This window comes from Anarhichas minor, unplaced genomic scaffold (genome assembly GCF_050575085.1).
Source record: "Anarhichas minor isolate MPS153535 unplaced genomic scaffold, ASM5057508v1 ptg000017l, whole genome shotgun sequence".
Lineage (NCBI taxonomy): Eukaryota > Metazoa > Chordata > Actinopteri > Perciformes > Anarhichadidae > Anarhichas > Anarhichas minor.
The window spans coordinates 5,998,876-6,018,449 of NW_027466463.1; the positions used below are offsets into that span (position 1 = coordinate 5,998,876).

At 43.2% G+C, this 19,574-nt stretch overlaps 1 protein-coding gene across 1 annotated transcript in view; it reads right to left on the reverse strand.

Annotated features, from left to right (window-relative positions):
• The window catches only part of LOC142951510 (CASK interacting protein 2), a 57,825-nt gene that overhangs the window by 16,875 nt on the left and 21,376 nt on the right, over positions 1-19,574 (reverse strand). Inside the window, exons 3-11 of the mRNA XM_076093093.1 lie at positions 14,498-14,549; positions 11,696-11,793; positions 9,808-9,953; positions 8,226-8,321; positions 7,354-7,475; positions 4,130-4,238; positions 3,781-3,889; positions 3,532-3,626; positions 1,773-1,890 (exon numbers count right to left, since the gene is read on the reverse strand). Coding sequence (XP_075949208.1) covers positions 1,773-1,890; positions 3,532-3,626; positions 3,781-3,889; positions 4,130-4,238; positions 7,354-7,475; positions 8,226-8,321; positions 9,808-9,953; positions 11,696-11,793; positions 14,498-14,549 — 945 coding nt within the window. The remainder of the gene's footprint in view (positions 1-1,772; positions 1,891-3,531; positions 3,627-3,780; positions 3,890-4,129; positions 4,239-7,353; positions 7,476-8,225; positions 8,322-9,807; positions 9,954-11,695; positions 11,794-14,497; positions 14,550-19,574) is intronic.

A 19,574-nucleotide genomic window follows, 5' to 3' on the forward strand; every position in this document is an offset into this window, starting at 1 on the left:
ACAGAAGTGCATGTGCATGCATGTGTGTTTTGTCAGTTTGAACTGCATGCACAGGTATGGGAACAGACTGTAAGACGGCAACAGAAAACACCCTTTTGAAGTATTGTGAGCACATTATGAACTTTATCATATATTCTTGTTCATTGAGTATTTGGAACAACTGAAAAAGAGCAAATTCCCCATAAATCCCCTCTGGTGTTACATAAGAGGCTGCTGAAAGAGGGTGTAAGATCACCAGCGACGCTTATAGGGCTTACTTTTCCTTTGTGTGTTGTTGGTCCACAGTTGCTGACACCATTGACATTATCACAGAGCTCAGGCACACACACACACACACACACACACACACACACACACACACACACACACACACACACACACACACACACACACACACACACACACACACACACACACACACACACACACACACACACACACGAGTTTGCCTCATAAGCAAAGAGCCTGTCACCGACTTAAAGTCAAACTCTCTTTCTCTTGTCTGTTCTTCCTCAAGCATGAGCAGACACACGCGCACACACACAATATCCCAGCGCAGACTGTGAGGGCTTTAGCACTGAGCTGACACTTTGCAATCTGGCCATAGTAATCCTATTAATGTGTGTTTCCGTTTATGAATATCTCCGTTTGTGTGTTTCCTGGCTTGTTGAGGACCTTGAAATGAAGTGTCTTAGCTTGTGTGTGTGTGTGTATATCTATGTCTGTAGCTGTTATTGGACCCCTCGCTGTGCTTGTCCCGCTCTTTGAATGTCAGTGGCTTTACAGCTGCAAAACAAACATAGGGATCCTATTCCTTTTATTCACAGGGATTAAATCAGATGATTTACAAGCATGCTGAACCCCCCAGTGATCATCCATGCCAACATGATAGATCCTGCTTGTGTACAAGTGTCGAGATATATTCTTAGCCCAGACATATAACCAATGCCCTGGGTTTGCCCTTTTAAACACCACTCTGTCAGCCCAAGCCCCCAGTATGTGAAGTTCCATCTGGCAATGGGACAGAGTTATCATACACAAATTGATATGGTAACCAATTACTCGTTGCTGTGATCTCAGTGGTCTTCAGTGCTCGAAGTGGGTCAGTAGTAAGTGGTACTTCTACATTTTATTCTTTGGCGTACCGTGACTTTTTCTTGCACAAGCTGCCGGTACAAACGCCTCTGCCCTCTTCATATCAGGTTCTCTGGGGCAATCCATAACCCTGTCATCACACGGTGTAGCGCCAGCATTTTTGTGCCGTATGAACACAAAAACAATGAGGAGGGCATCTGGACGAGGGGAGGGGAGGTGACTACAGTGTTTTTTTCACGTTTATTAAAGTGATCAAATATAATTAATTAGACAACATTTCAAAGTTTTCTGAATATGCGATTTAGAATTACAGAATATGATTTTACAGGGAAAACGTTTCCAGCAGAATCAATGTTCAGAGGAAGGCTGTGTAAATAACAAAATAATTATTTAACTACAGCAAGTTTTGTCTTTAAGTTATTTGGGCTTTATCTATATTAACAATAATGTCCCAAAATAATGTGAAATTGCATCGTTTTAAGTAAAAGTGTTCTTGGAGGAGGACTCCCAAATTATATTTATTATTTTTTATAAGAGTGATACACTTTGTCTTAAGTTAGTATAGATAAAATTTATGTAATGGAGAAAAAAAGTAAAATTCTTCCCTCTAAAATGTCGTGTGGCATAAAGCAGCATACGTTCTGCAGATGTGGTGTGTGAGCTGCTTGGTTGTCTACCTGCTCGTCTGCTGAGGACCTCCACCACTGAAGGGGGGAAGAAGCCCACCCGGTCCGTCCCCCGCTGGGTGTCATGGATGTGACCCTTCCAGCGGCCGTCTGAGTGCTGCTCCACAACCTGACACCAACAAATCATGAGCACGCTTCAGCTGAAATGTTTGTGTCGCTGCAAACAGCATTAGCCTCGCGACGATTCACAATCACATTAGACAAGAGTATGGAACATAAACAGTCTGGAACAAATTACTCAGAGATGTGAAGACTGAGAGCTTTGATTAAGTGTGGGGGGGGGGGGGGGGGGGGAGAATTTGGAGCTTTGAGGGGTTTGCTTTCATAACATTTTCCCTTGTCAACTGCACACCGACTAAGTATGTGTGTCACGTGTGTGACTCCTCCGGGCATGTTTTTCAGTCCATAATGAGAGAGCCAATGAGCTGGAAGTACAGTCTATTCATCGTGAGTGTTAACAAAATGCCTGGAGAGGACAAAAACAAACACCTCTGTCTTCTGACAGGAAACCACGGCGACATACGAGTCCATACAGGAGTCTGGGCTGTCACAATGACTCGTATAAAGATATCAAAATACACAGCAATGAGCACGTAAACACAAAAATGTGCACACACATGAATTAGTGCAAACAGCGAGTATGTGTGTGTGTGTGTGTGGGGGGGGGGGGGGGGGGTGCGATAACAAGTTGTTAATGAGAGAGTTACTGCAGCAAGTTAGTGCCTGTTCCTCTGCTGTGGTCTCCTTGCTCAGGGTACACTAAATTACCCTACAACATCCCAAGCAAATCCTAACAACACGACTTCACTCACACAAGTCTTCATCGTATAATCCTCACACTGCCTGTGAATAGGCAGCACAAGGCAGGTAAAAATGACTTGCAGCTGAATGGATTTTAAAGTAGTTTTCCATTCTAGTGAACTGTAACATGGATCACCTGTACATGACCGGTCGTTTTAACAATGCATACCACACCACACACCTCTTTTCTCACACATAGACTGGGATTTATAAATGAGTGGTGTGGGTGTATAAACAGCATGCATACTTCAGACCCGGCATATATCTATATATATATATATAGATGTGTGATCAACGTATCTTCATACAACAGTTCGTAGGATATCTTGCAAAAAGTCATTTTTTGCTATTGGTGCGTCCTCCTTGGAATGTCCAGCAACACGAGTGATCAGTGCGCCTGAGCGAGCTTCTGAGATGTCGAACCTGGTTATGCAACAAAACTACCTGGTTAGGTTTAGGAACTGATCTTATTTTGGGGGACAAAATAAGTATGTTTGTTATGTAACTAAGTATGTACCAAAAGTAAGTTTATATGTATAAACATTCACTTTTGGTTCTGTACAGGACACGAACCACTTTCATCCTTGTTTTTAATTTGATGGGAGGCATCATTGTATTTCAGGGCCGTCACGGTATTTTAAGCTGATCAATTATCATTTGTAAAGTCTCCGTCAATGTGTACACTATAAACAAAAGCCTTACCCCCTCTGACGTCTTCAAATCACATTATAAATGAACAACTACTTTACAAACAAAGCTAACAAAGGGTAGAAAGAAAAAAAGTTGTTATTGGAGCCACTGTCAATTTAACTGGAAGACATGAAGCAGGAGAATGGCAGAATTGCCATTACCAACTCAAGCAAAAACAGGGGTAATGCTAACTGACTGTAGCAGACAGCCATGAAAGAGAACGGGGTTATTTTGTCAAGAAACACAAAAAAACACATACCATAATAAGCTCTCCAGCCCGGAGGTTAAGAGCGGTGGGGTCGTGGAGGTTCCAGTAGTCCTTCAGCGCTCTGACCTGAAGAGAGCTTGATGCCTCTGCACAGAGACAGAAAGAATCAGACACCATCATCTCTATTCTGACCTCTCTCTTGGCCACCTAGCAAGCTCCCCCCCACTGTTCCCACCACCTCTGTCTCCATCAAAAACCCACACTTCACAAAAGCATCAACTGATTTTAAGAGCTACTAACCTCTCAGCAACTGTTTGATTTCCCTGCTTGCTGTGGAGGTGGTGAACTGGTTGACAATATCCAAAGCTGTCTGGTTGTAGGTGTTGCGCATGTTCACATTGATGCCCGCCTAGAAACACACCCACACACACACACAGACACTGTGGGATTAGTGTGGGTGAGGTTCAGTATGAAAACAAAACCCTCCCTCAGAGGCCTCCCTCCTTTATTAAAGCATAACAATTCCCGTGGGAAGTTGCGTTAGTTCGTAATTATCTTTGTAGCTACACCTCCAATATAAAAATATTAGTGTCAGCCTTCAAAATCCAATAACAGCTGAGCTGAAATGATGTTTTACGTCTTTGCTTACATCAAGCAGCAGCCGCACTACTTCCGTTTTGCCATAGAGAGCAGCCTCGTGCAGAGACGTCCCGGCTTTGGTGGTCCTGTTGATGTCGATACCGGCTTTGAGCAGCAACCTGGGTAATCAAAGCAGAAACACTCATGTAAGGCCGCAGGCAACCCTCAGAAAACAGATTCATCCATTCAACTGTTACAGACATCTGCGACATCTCATTAAGCCATATACCCCCCACTCATCCGCCCACACACACACACACACGCTAACAAATATAGCTGAATGCTGATGGCGTTGCATCCAGAGAGCGGTTGCAGGAGGAGGAGGTCCTCAGCTCGCTGTGTGAACGTTGAGTCAGGTTCTTAGGATGTAAACAACACTTAAGCACTGCTGTTTTCTGAATGTTACCACACTACCAACACATCTTTGCCACCAATTTGTGCGGTCGATGCTAACACTTCTACTGTTACTTCCTAGTTTCCAGACGTTAGTAAAAAAATAAATAAAATTAAATGTTACAAATAAAGTCTATACTTTAATAAGAAAAAAAGTCCTTATATTACAAGTCTCCACACAAACATGTTGCAATATTGCAACATTATTCTTTTTACAAGACTTTTATGAAGAAAAGTCCTGATTTGACAGGAAAAATCCCATCCCTAATGTCTCACATCATAGTTGACAGACACCAGTTACAGTTACAGTACCAGTTAGGACCTCCGCCCTTCGTCGGTGACGTTTGGCTACCTGGTTGATCCTGCCAGTAGCATATGCTTGTCTCAAAGATTAAGTCATGCATGCATGTACAGACACCAGTTACAGTTACTACAGGGTATTAAAGAAAAACATAACTAAAAAACTTGAATTTAACGTACAACTTTATTCTTGAAATATTACAATTCTCTTGTAAAATTATAACTAAACTAATAATCTCTTTACTTTTTCATGTAAATTTGAATCTTATGAGAAAATATTCTATAATGTTGTAAAAATAAAGTTGTAATTTACCATTTATAAGCAAAAGAAAAAACACTTTCTCCCATTTACACCTAAAAGCTGACACATCTTTTCATCTGTTTACTATGATGGAGTATTAAAATAAACATCTTGTAATATTATAACTTCATTCTCAAAATATTTTGTTTTCCTTTTTTAACTTTTTTCTTAAAAACATGAATACAGAAAGAACTACAAGAATAAAGCAAATTTTATGAATAATAATCACAATATTCTAGGAAGATGGCAAGATGTGTTATTCTTGATCTCGCACCTGTTTACTACAACAGAGTTCATAAAATAAGCATCCTGTAACAACAACTGGAACTATTCTTGAAATCTCACTTTTTCTTGTAGTTTTCCAACTTAACGTTACAAAAAAAATTACAAGAATAAAGCCGGAGAGAGAGACGACAATCAAAACGAACATCTTGTAACATTAAACGCTTATTCCTGAAACATCATGACTTTTTTCTTATGATATTACTTTTATTCTCAAAACTTCCAACTTCATTCACAAAAATGTCTGATACTTCATTATAAGACTGAATGATTCCTTAGACTACTACAGAAATATGTCTAAATTTGCACAAATTAAACAGTTTGAAACTTTCGCACAGAGCTTACACAAACACCCCTGATGATGAAATTTACGTCACGCGGACCTCAGGGGAGCAACGCGTACTTGTGGTGATTTATTGTTATACTCTACATAAACTGCAATGCATGTCTACACTAAGTATAGAATATGCCACGGCAAAGGTTCTCAACATGGGGTCTCCTTCAGTTTTGAGGATCAAATGTAACTATGAATTAACCCAATATGATTATTTTATTTTAATCAAAATGAATACTTATCACTGTTATCTTCTCATATAACTAGGGTATATATATATGATACTAAATCAACAAGTCTTCACATCTTCCCTGGGACAAAGTCGTTTCTCTCACTTGTCTGTGTGCACACTTTTGCAGCTCCAGTTCTATCCAGACCCAGAAAACTTCTCCAGCTACACAAAAAGTAGGTACTGTAAGATGTCTGCTGTGGAGGAGACAGAGACTCTTTGAAGAGACATAAATCCCTTAGTGGGAGATCACAGTCAAATTCTGCTGAGTAAACTCTGAATAAACTTGTGTGCTAATGCGGTGATCTTTTTTTCATATATTTGTGCTGAAAGCTTGTCTTTTCTCCTTCATGTCTACTATTAATTTCCCCAGTTCAGGAGAAGGAGAGAGGAGGATGGAGTTGCTATTGCGAAAGGGATCTGATAATCGCTAACAGCATGCCTGAGAGGCAGGGTGGAGTTACTTGGCTAAGCACATACATATTTACACAGATATGCTGGCATAAAAAAAACACACACTGAGGAAAATGTGAAGTTACTGGGATTAAATATCACTGCAGTAGAGAGTGTGTTCTTTTTAAATGTGGAGATCGCTACTGGTTTTGTCTTCTGGAGTTACCAGAGGGGAAATGTTTAGCACCTGCAGCTGTGAATTGAGGCCAGACACACACATACGGTATTCTGTGAAGTGTCAGTGGACTGGAGCGATAATGGAAATAATAACGGTAATAGCAGTGGTAGTAACACAAGCTGTACTGTTAGGATAGTATCAGCAGTAGTAGCACTGACTGCCTTAGTAATGGTGATCGTGATAGTAGCAGTAAGGATAGTTGTTGTAGTAGAACTAGTGCTTGTTATTGTGATAGTTGTTGTGATTTTAGTTGCAACCGTGGATATAGAGGTACCAACAGTAATAGTGGTAGCATTAGCAGTAGCAGAGGTTAACAAAAACCAAGATGGCGACAGCCAAAATGCTACTGTTAAAAAAAACTCACGACTCCAAAACCATCGTCCACAAACCAATGGGGTCCACTTCTTATATATAGTCTATGATTAGCACTGACAGCCCTAGTGGTGACAACTGTGGTAGCAGTAACAGCAGCAGCAGCAGCAGCAGCAGCAGCAGTAGCAGTAGCAGTAGCAGTAGTAGTAGTAGTAAACATAGAAATAATAACCATAGCAGTAGTTGCAAAAGTAGTGATACTGTTACCAATAGTAACAGTGGTAGAAGTGGCATTAGCAGTAGCAGCAGTAGCAGCTGTACAGTATTGGTGTCAGAAGTAGCAGTAACAGTAGCTGTGGTTGAAGTAGACAGAAGCTGCTGGGAAGATGATGGACCATGTGATAGAATTCTATTACAGTACATTTCAACGCTGCTTCCTGCTGTGATCTTACTTGATTATGTCTTTGTGTCCATTCCTGGCTGCCAGGTGGAGGGGAGTGGTGGATGGAGAGTCCATGTTGTCCCCTTCTAACAGCGCCGCCACCATGTTACTGCTCAGCAGCAACTGAGCCACCTAAGGAGAAATGAAGATGAAGTGTGAGCTGTGAGAACAGAGGAGTGGCAGAATCGGGGCAAGAATTGCAGCATTAGAAGTACTTAAATATATATGCAAGGCCATGAGGTTTGGTGGTAAGAATATATGGACTGAAATAACATATATGGTGACTTACAGTACATATAGGGACAAGCTAGTACAGAGAGGCTTATCCACAACTCAGCAGCTGTCTAAAGATACCCTAGCCTCCACTCACACACTCACTCACTCACAAAGTCTGTGTGTCACTAAACAGCCCAAAGCCCTCTATTCTTTCACAGCTAAACTGCAGACTCAGACCTGACGAGAGAACATTTAACAGGCATAGGAATTGTGTGTGTAATTCTGAATTACAGGGCCAGCTATACATCTCCTTGCCTGGCTCATCCGCCGATGTGACAGAGAAACAGTAAAACACACTGCAATCTGCAATCCCTTTAACGTTACAGTGTGCGTGTGTCCAAAAAGAGCCACTGAAGCCTATTTTCCTTTCGCTCATACAAGCTTAATTTAGCTGTGGGTCACTTCATCTAAGCCGCTGTTGATGTTTGACATAGGCCATCCCCATCCAAAAAAGGACCCAATAGGGTATTTTCACATTTTTTCTTTTCTTTCCTATGTAGCAAATTGAGACCACAATCTTAATTCCATTTGTGCAACCCTGTCGTACAATGACAAATAAACCTTTTTTTGTAACCTTTGTAAAACTACACTAAAGTATTCTCATACCCTCAGTCTCCCGAACTCGCAGGCCAGATCTAGAGGAGTCTTCTTCCCCTTGTTCATCAGGCAGGGATTAGACTGGTGCTGCAGCAACATCTCAGACTGAGAAAGAAAGGGAGAAAGGATAACGTAAGTGATACCACCTCATGCATTATGCCAGTGGTTCCCAAACTTTTTCTGTCAAGACCCCCTTTGATGATATAGGAACATTGGACGACCCCCCCCCCCCCCCCCCCCCCCGCAACCCGACCCCAAATTTTTCTTGGTTTTTAATGAATTGCATTATAATGCATGAACTGTATAAAATATTTGTATTTCTTTCTAAAATAAGTACATATCACTTCACAGTTTATTCTTCAGTTTGTTTAACTGGGAAAAAAAATAGCAATAATAAAATATATATAAAATAAAAAATATATAAAATAATTTGTAAATACAATTAACTTAATTTCAAACAAAGTGCAAACAACATATACTGTATTTCCTCACATTGAACAGCAGGTTTTCTCAAACAATAAAATAACACAATTATGAACAAGGTGTGCAGGTCTACATGGACCATATTATTTTGTGATCATATTCCTATGATCACAATTCCTATTCATATATATCAATCAGTGACTGGTGTGGGCTTGCTTTGCTTTACAGATTTTGTCAAAGCGGGGTTGCTGGTTGGAGATAGCTACTCTCAGTTCATTCTCAATGTTCAACTTTGATCTGTATTTGGTCTTCATTGCAGCAACTGCAGAAAACCCTGTTTCACATAAATAGGATGTGGCAAAAGGCAACAGTATGCCCATAGCTCTTTGGCCTAGTAGTGGGTAGTCTTTCTCCACTCCAATCTTTATCTTTCTCTGTCGCTCCGTATCTTTCTCGCTCTGTGTCGCTGTGTGTCTCTCTCTCGTTCGCGCTCCCTCACTCTCTCTCTCCCTCGCTCGTTCGCGCTCTCTCGCTCGGGCGCGCGCTCGCTCTCTCGCTCGCGCGCGCTCGCTCTCGCTCTCGCTGGTTTTGCCACAGTCGGTCTGTGACATGAGCCGCTCTGGTGGCGTGGTTGGAACACAGTGCATGTCACGTCGGTTATTTTATATTGTTTTACCGGTGTATGTGTGCGTCTGTGTGTGTGGGTTGGTGATGAAGCCGCGACCCCCCTGTAGTACCACCGCGCCCCCCCTAGGGGTCGCGACCCCCACTTTGGGAACCACTGCATTATGCACTCGCACGTCAGTCATCCCGACACATGTTGATGTTTTGTCTTTGAACAGAAGAGAGGAACATGCGATAGCTCTGTTTAGCATCGTCAGTATTGTGTTTGATGGTGTACCAAAGAGGTCAGGCCTCCATATGGGTTATATGACAGCTTGAGGTGTGTGTGTATCTATCCATTAAGAGATTCCAGGAGCCATACGGATGAGGCTGGAGGAAAGGAATGTGTGCGTTCACTGCCTTCAGACTCTTGTGAATAACCTGTGTCATGGCATTAATGGTATTACCGGTATTGTTGGCGGACAATGCAGGCGGAGACACAAAGGGGGTGGATTTCAGAGGGCTGGTAATGCCTCGCAGCTCATGTACTGGTGTGTGAACTCACCACCTCGTAGTGTCCATACTGAGCGGAGAGATGTAACGGCATCTGTCCGTCATTGGAGGTGGAGTTGACTGAAGCTCCGGCTCTCAGCAACAACAAGACGGAGTCTGCTTTACCCTGCCACGCTGCGTAGTGGAGGGGGCGCATGCCTGGGGACAGAAACATGGGTGAGGGTTAGAGCCCACGAGATGGGGAGGAAAAGGCAGTGAGATGAGAATGTCACCCTGACAATATCATAGTAATGTCATCAGAGGCTTAGGATTTTTAACAGAAAGCCTGTCAAGCAGGACAGGTTTAACTTAGGAAATTATCAATTTGCATTATGGGAACCAAGTGCTCTCTGGAGCCATGTTAGGGACTTAAAGTCTGTATCTTGGCCTCTGCAGAGTTGATTTTTTTACCAATACTTTTAGAAATCTGTCTCTTGCAAATCATCCAACTTTATGGAAGTGTAATACTAAAACACTGGAGTGCCCCATTAAATGTAAGGCGGCCGTTATTTTTAGTGTCAGCAAATCCCATGCAAAGAGCAAAACTGGCTTTTGTTTTCTGACTTCGACACTAAGCCTCAAGCCCATCGGTTCCTATAGGAGATGTAGACAAATGTGTGAGCAAAAAATTGTATAATCACACATCCCGTAAACAGAGCAACATGAGCACTGATTTGAAATCAGTCCAACGTTCACTCTTTAAAGTTGTGGGATCATAAAACCAAAACAACGAGCTGAGAGACACTAAAACACTCTGCAGAGCTGAGGGGAGCCGCATGTGACTATGTGTCATGTGACACCTTTCACAAGACACATAGTCATCCACTGTTGATACAAAAACATATTGATTAGTGTAACAAGTCACAATTATACAGTATGTACATGGTATTGAGTGTTTCTGATGGTGGGAATGACAGATGACAGATCTTGACACATATCCTCTCATGGTCGAGTGGTTAGTACAAATATATACGAAAATATAGCGTATGTATTATAAGAGACATTTGAAATAGTTCATCACATTTTTCAATCACCAAATCAGATTTTAAATGCTGCTGAAAATCAATAAGTCCCCAGTGTCTGCTCGGAATGAGCCTCATGAAATACTTAGAAATGATTGGTCCCGTTAGATTTAGATGCATAAGGACGGGTTGAAAGAAGCTTGAAAAAATAACAATAGCTAATGATAAAGCTTGTTAGCTTGACATTTTTAAAAGCCTTGTATATTTGTAAGTAGTTACGCTAGGACGTCACAGAAAAATGCAGGGGGATGAGCAATGATACATCGGGATCTTGGGTCTTGATGCGCACTAATGCTTTAGAAAAGCAACCATTCTATAACATTCACTCCCCCGATCGCTGCGTCCTGACTGCCGTACCTTGACTAGTCCAGACTGTGCTGTGGGCCTCAAATGGCATGACGCTACATGATGCTGTGCCGTGTGTTCCCCTGAGCATGCAAACAACCCTGGATGCCCAAACTGACGAACTGGAAGGAAGCACCAAGAGTAAAATTCAACCTTCAAAACAGTCCTTAAGAAATCTATCGCTGACCTCAGAGGCGTCACACACGGTTATGAGCACTACGCCCCTCTGGTCTCAGCAGCCGAGCTGCCACTCCTGGCCCCGATTCTACTACATTTGTTCCGCTTGGAGTCTGAAGATATATTTGCTGTAGCACTGCTGTCACTGCGTGCCAGACTAACTTCAAAGTGAATCATATTTATTCATATGGGTCAAACTTATTTTTCAGCTGAGTGTGTGAGAAAGCTGTTGTGGAAGTTTCAGGCTCAATTTAACCCCCACTGACTTCCCAAAACGTGGGCATTTCGTTCCCATAAGTTGCAGGTTTGTCTGGTGACATGGATTCAGCCGGGGAAGCTGCTCTACTAGCGCATTACCGTTGATGTCCTTGATATCCACCATGGCCTGGGCCTCCAGCAGCAGAGACAGCAGCTCCGTGGTGCCCGTCAGAGCGGCGTGGTGCAGCGCTGAGAAGCTACGGGTGAGAGACAAGAAAGGGGGGGGGGGTTAAGGGAGGGCAGGAGGGAGAGAAGAGACAAGGAGATGAGAGGGCTTATAAATCATACTGATGACTTTACAGCAGGTGAGCCCCTTTCAAAACTCCAGACTGAGATAATGTGTGTGTGTGCTCTCATCAGAACTTCAGACGGGGATGTGTGTGTGTGTGTGTGTGTGTGTGTGTGTGTGTAATATCCCATTACGCACTGCAGCCTCAGATAAGAATTTATGTGTGTTTTTATGAGTTCGTATCCCCATTTATCCATCAACACTTCCGACTGAGAAGACAAGTGTGTTTGTGTGTACTTGTTGAGTTTTAGACCTTCAGAGTGAGGACATTTCTGGAAAGTGAGGACATTTTGGCTGGTCCTCAAACCTACATAAGCCTATTTGAGGGTTCAGACTCGGCTCAAGGATCAGGTTAGAATTAGGTTAGGGTTGGGGTAGGGGTTTGCCATTTAGTTGTGATGGTTAAGGTTAGGGTAAGGGGAAAGGGAATGCATTAAGTCAATGAGTGTCCTCACAAAGATAGAAGCAAAGGGAAGCGTGTGTGTGAGAATGTGTTGAGTGTGTGTATAACAACTAAAGGCTAAGATAAGATGCGTGCGTATTCCCACATCAAAACTGTGTGTGTGTGTGTGTGTGTGTGTGTGGGTTCATCAGAGCTGAAATGTGTGCGTCTGTCAGGTCGCAGTATATTCCACAGAGGGAGAAATTAAAGGCATAAATTCTTAGCGACGAGTTGTGCTTTTGCTTTGGGCGACAGAGGCACAGTGAGTGTTTGAGAGGAGGCAACAACATCACGAGAGCAGAGCCCGAGCTGCAGCACACTCTACATCCACTACAGTGCAGAGGGCTTCAGGTGTTCCAACACAGCCTCAAGCAGTCAGAGTGAGAGCCCTGAGCTCTGCCACCAGTGGAAGTATACAGCCTGGATACATCTGGAAAGAGAACTTACTGTAGCTTTTGCAAAAGATGTCAATAGAGATGTTTTTAAAAAAGTACTTTCGTTGCCTAAACATAACCAAGTAATGCTGCAGTGCGTTTTCTTGTGAACATGGAAGTGTATTTAAAAAAAGGCACAATGCATGTAAAGAGCATAAACTGACACGCGGTCCCTGACTCCAAAACAGACGTGACCCAGAGCATTACTTACAGCAGTAGTTTGAAGCACAGCGCCACTGACCGAGCTGCAGTATTTGACGAGTTGGTAGTTTGGACGTGTTGGTTTTTAATTTGTTGACGCACTTTGTGATACTCTGTGAAGTTTGACAAGCTAGACATTATGACGTTTAGAAATCTGAGGGATCTCCGTGAAGGGGCTTATCTTGTCAGTTGTATTGTTTAGTCCTTCATGCCCCTCAGCCACGCACACGCACATGCACACGCACAAGCACACACACACGTTTGTTCATCCACCTCTACCAGACCATACCTTGTCCATATCCGGAGTCACTTCCAGCTACAGACACACACAGGCTCAATCTCTCTCTGCAGTGGTGTTGACTCAGTGACAAGCGACTGTTTGCTAACCTTCCCTTCTTCATCCCCTCTGCACTGATCTCATATATCACAGGTAGCCCCTTTCTCTGTGCCTCACACACACACACACACACACACACACACACACACACACACACACACACACACACACACACACACACACACACACACACACACACACACACACACACACACACACACACACACACAGTCACAGATTGGACATGTTTAATTTCAACACCCCTATTGTGCATCACCTCCCACACACTGCACTGACCCTGCATGTAGATACACGTCGCAGGCCTCGGTCAACCCACACATTGCTTGTAGGCCAACGCATCAACACACACAGCGTCTTTACAGAGGGGGAGGCTTTGCATGTCTGAGGGCCTCCTTTGCTAGAGCTAAAAAAAATAAACTAGATGGATGAGAACAAAGACCAAAATCTTTTTTTTTGCCTTTTCAAACCCCCCCCAAAAATAATTTTTTGTGGTACCAGGTTATGTTACCAGCACCCCCTTAGTGTGTGCTGATGTCCCTTCTGATCACCGTACAGTGCACAAAGGTGCTGTGACATCATCTTCAAAGGGACACACGCCGACTCCTTCATTCGGCAATGAAGCAGAGGAACGTCTGCACTTCGTCAGGTGTTTGCTGTAGTGTAGGGGTCTGCAGTGTTTCAACTTGGAACCTCCACCGAGGGGGTTCTAGTAAAAGAACCAGGTAGCAGTTATTCTTGTGCTGATGGAAACGTGAAAATAAGCGTTCTAATGACTAACAAATTGAACAGGACTCAAACAGGTTTAACAGATGAGTCTTCATGGGTCATGTATTAATAGGCCGATCCTTGCTTCTAATTAAACACACTCAATTTCCTGTCATTTCCTACGTGTCTAAGAATGAGAGAATAACTCCGAAGGGCACTTTATGTCGGAACATGTGTGGGACGTGGTTATGAGTCACGCGGTGGTTAAGACTGAAGAAAAACAGGAGGCACAGGTTGGCCTTTTGTTTTCCAATATGCATGTCAATCAAGACAGTGACTCGTCCATTGCATTCTTTAGACTCACCTTCCCGCTCATCTCAGGGGCTGACTAACAGACACACACACACACACACACACACACACACACACACACACACACACACACACACACACACACACACACGCCTCTTACCCATCTGAGTCCTGGTAGTTGATGTTGAGCCTCTTGGCGGAGCCCAACAACTCTGGAACAAGACGGAGACAGAGGGAGGGAGGGAGGGAATGGAAAAAGAGCATTAGTATTTGGTGACATATTTGTCTTTTCATCAGAGCTCTCCAGAAATCCCTCCATCCCTGCCAGACCCCGTGTGTGTTTTCACAATGGGGTTTTTTCTTCTTCTTTTTCCTGCACTTCTGCCCGTCATCGCTCCCTTCCTTCAAACAACCTGACAGCCTCGACAGGATGGGGAGCTTTCCTCAACTCCTGCTGCCTCACCTTTCCTCTCTCTCTCTCTGTCTCTCTCTCTGTCTCTCTCAGTGCATCTGACACCCTCACAGCAGCCAAATGATTAATAAGCGAAGTGATTCTGCCTTACGGAAACGTAGCATTCCACCTCATTTACACATCTTATGGGCTCTTTGGAATCGACAGTGACAAACACTAAACACAAGCACGCCAGGATAAAATAATACATGTTTTTCTTTTTTCGGCAGCAGCACCCGGTCGTAAAAATATCATAATTCAGTTAGCAAGACTGAACAAGTTTTTTTTCTTTTTCCACTCACCTTGGAACAGACAGACTGCTACTTGTCCCATGTCTTACTCGTTCATACTGTACTCCAAGAGGGAACATTCTCTCGTGCATCATATAGTCACTTTCATTGGTCCTGCTTCCACGTGTGTTAACCAAAATCACAAAAAAATGTGAATGTGAATTCATTATTTTCTATTAATTCCAAAATACTTTCAGACTGTTCACAATGTCTCAAACTGAATACTAGTTGCCTAAACTAATTGACAAACTGGTCCCGGCAGTTGCATAATGGAAACCGTAGGAACCTAAATAGAAGGCTGGATTTGTATTTGTATCAAATGTATTTTATCTAAAAGGTAGAAAGTCTAAACTTCTACTAACTCTTCTACATACATAATCCTCTTTTTTCATCACCTGGCGCCAATCAAATCTGGCCATCATCCCAAAGCTCGGCTCAGCCTTAAAAGCCTCGCTCTAAAAAGATATCTAACCAAGTTTCCACACTTCAGATGTCATACATCCATCTCCAGCCTCTAGTGAGGGCTGGAAGCTCTTCTCACACAGCTAAGAATCTCCGTCCTACAGCAGAGATCTACTGTAAAGGGCCTACTGTCCACCAAGACCCACACAGGAAGCAGATCGCCTCCGAATACTGAGCCATTCATTGCACTCAATCTCCATCACTGTTTTCTCCCACTTAGGTGTGGAAAATCACATAAGTGTGTGTGTGTGTGTGTGTGTGTGTGTGTGTGTGTGTGTGTGTGTGTGTGTGTGTGTGTGTGTGTGACAGAGAGACGTAGAGTTAACCAGAGGTGAAGGTTTCAGCCTGGTACCACCAGTAGAGATTAGTGCTGAAACAGCAATAAATCAATTAGCTGATTGACAGAACATTAATCATCTACCTTTTGAACAGATGGATTCTTAAGACATTCATGATATCACTTTGAAATGTCAAACGTTGTCCGGTAACATTGGAAACTGAAGCTCTAAAACAGAACAAGTTGTTTGAGGCGATGGGGATAATGGACGTATTGCAGTATATTCTATAGACTAAACAAATAAGTGGATGAAAAAAATAATGAAAAGATGACTTGAGAAGATATCAGCTGCAGCTCCATTCGTGATAAAGATGTATTCTATTTAGAACACAGAGAAGACATCCGTATGCTTTAACCAAAAACTAAAGTGTATCGGGGGGTAAACAACCGTTAAGCCACACCTTTCTGAAATTAGAATTGGGTGGGGCGCCCGTGTCCGACAATAAGCCTGTCACGATAACAACTTCTGTTGCACAATATATTGTGCCAGAAATAATTGCGATTAACAACATTATTGTCATTTTGAAACCATCTTATGCCACCGACGTGATGACAATACAATAGCGTGATGATGCAGGTACAGCCTTTAAAAGAGCAATGGGTCTATTCATTCTGAAGAATATTCAGACATTGGAATTGGACTGTGAAAATATATTTAAATATTCTTAGGGAATAAAACATAAATAAAATAAAACCGGTAACAACGGTTAACAACAATGCACAAGGTGTGTGCATTGCCCAAGTCTTATAATGTTGGGGATTACCCTGCTGTTTATTCTGGCAGCATGTTGGCTAAAGTGACATTCTCATGTCAACAAACACAACGGTCAGTATCGAGGTCACCAAAAACCATCGAGGTCACGTCCACATACCGAATGATAAGTATCACACTATATAATATAATATGGATGAAGAATGTTATTTATAATCCAGCGACATGATGGCCAAAACTATGAAAATGATTTGTAGTAAATAGCCTTTAAGTATAAATGTATGAACAAAACTTGTGGAGGATAAAAATGGATTACATCATCAAAAGGGGATGCTTAACAGCAGAAGCTGAAGCAAAAAAAACTTGCTGTGGAAAATCTGAATAAATGTTCCGTATAAAAGAAAATGAAAAAGAGAATATGAAGTCATTTGTGGATATGCATATAAATGGGTTCCCACTGGAGCGCCGATTAAGTATGCAATTCTTTCTCTCTGCTTTATTCATGTTATTTTTCAGCTCAGAAAAGTGAACAAATATTCTGACTGCCAGTGCAGTTGGGTTTTCTGTGCATAAATAAAATGTAATAAACGTCAAAAGAAAAAAATACAGACTTTCTACAATAATCAAGGAACTTCAGGGCTCCCACTCGTTTCTAGAGATGATTTTGCAGGACTTATCCAGGACATTTTCAGCTGGTATGACAGAAATCACACTAATGTGTTCCTCTCCATGGAAGTCTATGGCAAGAACTTATCTGTGAAATCACCTCTTACATGCTTAGAAATCATGTCAAATTGAACCAAACATGCCAACCGATTTACCATTATTCAAACATTTAAACATTGTGTTTTCAATGACTGGAAAATTGGTCGACCGTTTTCCCAGAGGTTCTCCGGGACGCGTGGGAACCCTCATACAGAATGTCTACCATTTCTTCCGGAGCTTAGCGGATAAATACGGCATTCTCACTTCCACGGTTAGGAGATCATTTCCCGCTGGAGCCTCCCACGTCAGAAACGCACACTTTCACCGGGAGTTTTTTTTTGGGGGGGGGGGGGGATTCTCTACCAAACGGCAACATTAATGCACACAAACGGGACACAGGCACTGCTTTGTGTTTGATGTAATCATTCTGCGGCAGTCAGGGGGAAGTTTACATGCGGGTCCTATTGTGGAGCTGTTGCTGCTGAAGACTCCGACATGCATAAAAACAAGAGCCCGAAGGCACAAAAAGGCACATTGATAGTGAGACAGATAGAGGGGTTGGGCGTTGGGCCTCGTGCCAAAATGGGGTCTAAACTGTCCCAGCGGCGGTATGGGAAGAACAGGGCCTTTCAGGAGTTCTAGTTACAACAAGAGTCGGCATTCCTCACATAGCACACCCACCACGCTGTCCTACTCGCTCGCTCCTCTCTCCGACTGTATCTACAAAACTGCCAGCTCCCTTTTTCTCCCTCCTGCCTTCCATCCCCTCCCTCCTTCCCCCTTCACATAAAAGTAGTAGGGGGCTCCTTCTGACAACAGGATCAATTAAAGTACCAGCGTGTTGACTCTCCGTGGTGTGTGTGTGTGTGTGTGTGTGTGTGTGCGTGCCCCCCACCCCTCACCCCGAGGAGCTGGTGCAAACAGATGTGTAGTAAATCTCAAGCATTGTGATTTCTTGCACAGACTCAGCTCCCCGCTGAAAGCTGATGTCCACAGGAAAGAGCACAAAGAGCCGAGGAGTTGCCAGCGTGGAAGCCCTCTATTGTTTTCTATGGTTACAACAAAACAAAGCAAAGGAAAACCGTGTGATTCATAAGCGACGCTCTGAACTACTGTTGCCACCCGCCCTCTGAAACCGCTCTCGGAACAGTTGAAGCATCCTGGACAGATAAAAAAAAGGGATCCTGGTGCTTTTAATGTGGAGAACGTAGTTCACTGAGGAGCAAAAGAACGCTCAAAAGAGGAGGGAAAGACATGAATCTATACCTGGGAGGATCGGTGGCTCCTCCAGTCCATGTCGATGTGTCCTTGGGCAAGACACTTAACCCCACATTGCTCCAGCAGCTTGTGCCATCAGTGTATGAGTGGGTGTGAATGTGAATTAGTTTGGTCCTGATGGGCCGGTGGCACCTTGCAGGTTAGCCCGCCGCCATCAGTGTATCAATGTGTGTGAATGGGGGAAAGACATGTCGGCGTCATGCGCTTTGAGTGGCCGGAAGTCTAGAAAGGAGGCTATTCAAACGCAAGTCCATTTACCATTCAGGTGAGACGAGGGGAATGTCTTTTTGTGAGTTGGGTGTGCAAACAAACACTCACTGCACGATCAGACAGGTGTGCGAATAGCACCGAACCTCTTCAGAGTAAAATAACACAGAGAAGGAGGAGGAGGAGGAAAAGCTGGAAAATGTAAATAAAAAATAAAAGACAACAAATAAAAGCTGGCCTGCTTGTGTTTGTCTCCTTCAGCGTGACTGCAGCTGGCAGCGGCGTCTGTTGCTCAGGTTTTGCACGGCTGCGAAACTCATTTAAAAAAATGTCTTTGATCCCGGTCCACGCATGTAAAAAAAAATAAAAAAACTGGACGGAAAAAGCATAGCAATAAGGGGGGTAAAATAACATTGCATCTCCGAAGGCACATTACATAATTTCACATGTTGGCAGGAGATAAATGTATGAAATTCAAGGACTTCCATCTATTCATTCTGGGTTCAGACGACACAATATCAGCCCAATAACAGCCCGACGAAAGCGGGTCGTCGGGGACAGAGATGAGCGGGCGCGCGCAAAAATGGCTCGTTTTCTCCCGCGTTTATCAGAGGACACAGCTGACTCGGACATCTGGGATGCTGCAAACGTCCCGGCAAAAGGACTGGCATGTCGAAACGTTTTGCCTTCTTTCATTTGTTGTACAACAAATAGTTCCGGCAGGGTTTTACTTTCATTCATGCAACTCCCGATTATATATATATATGTTAGGTGCCGTCAGGTGGAGCTTGACCA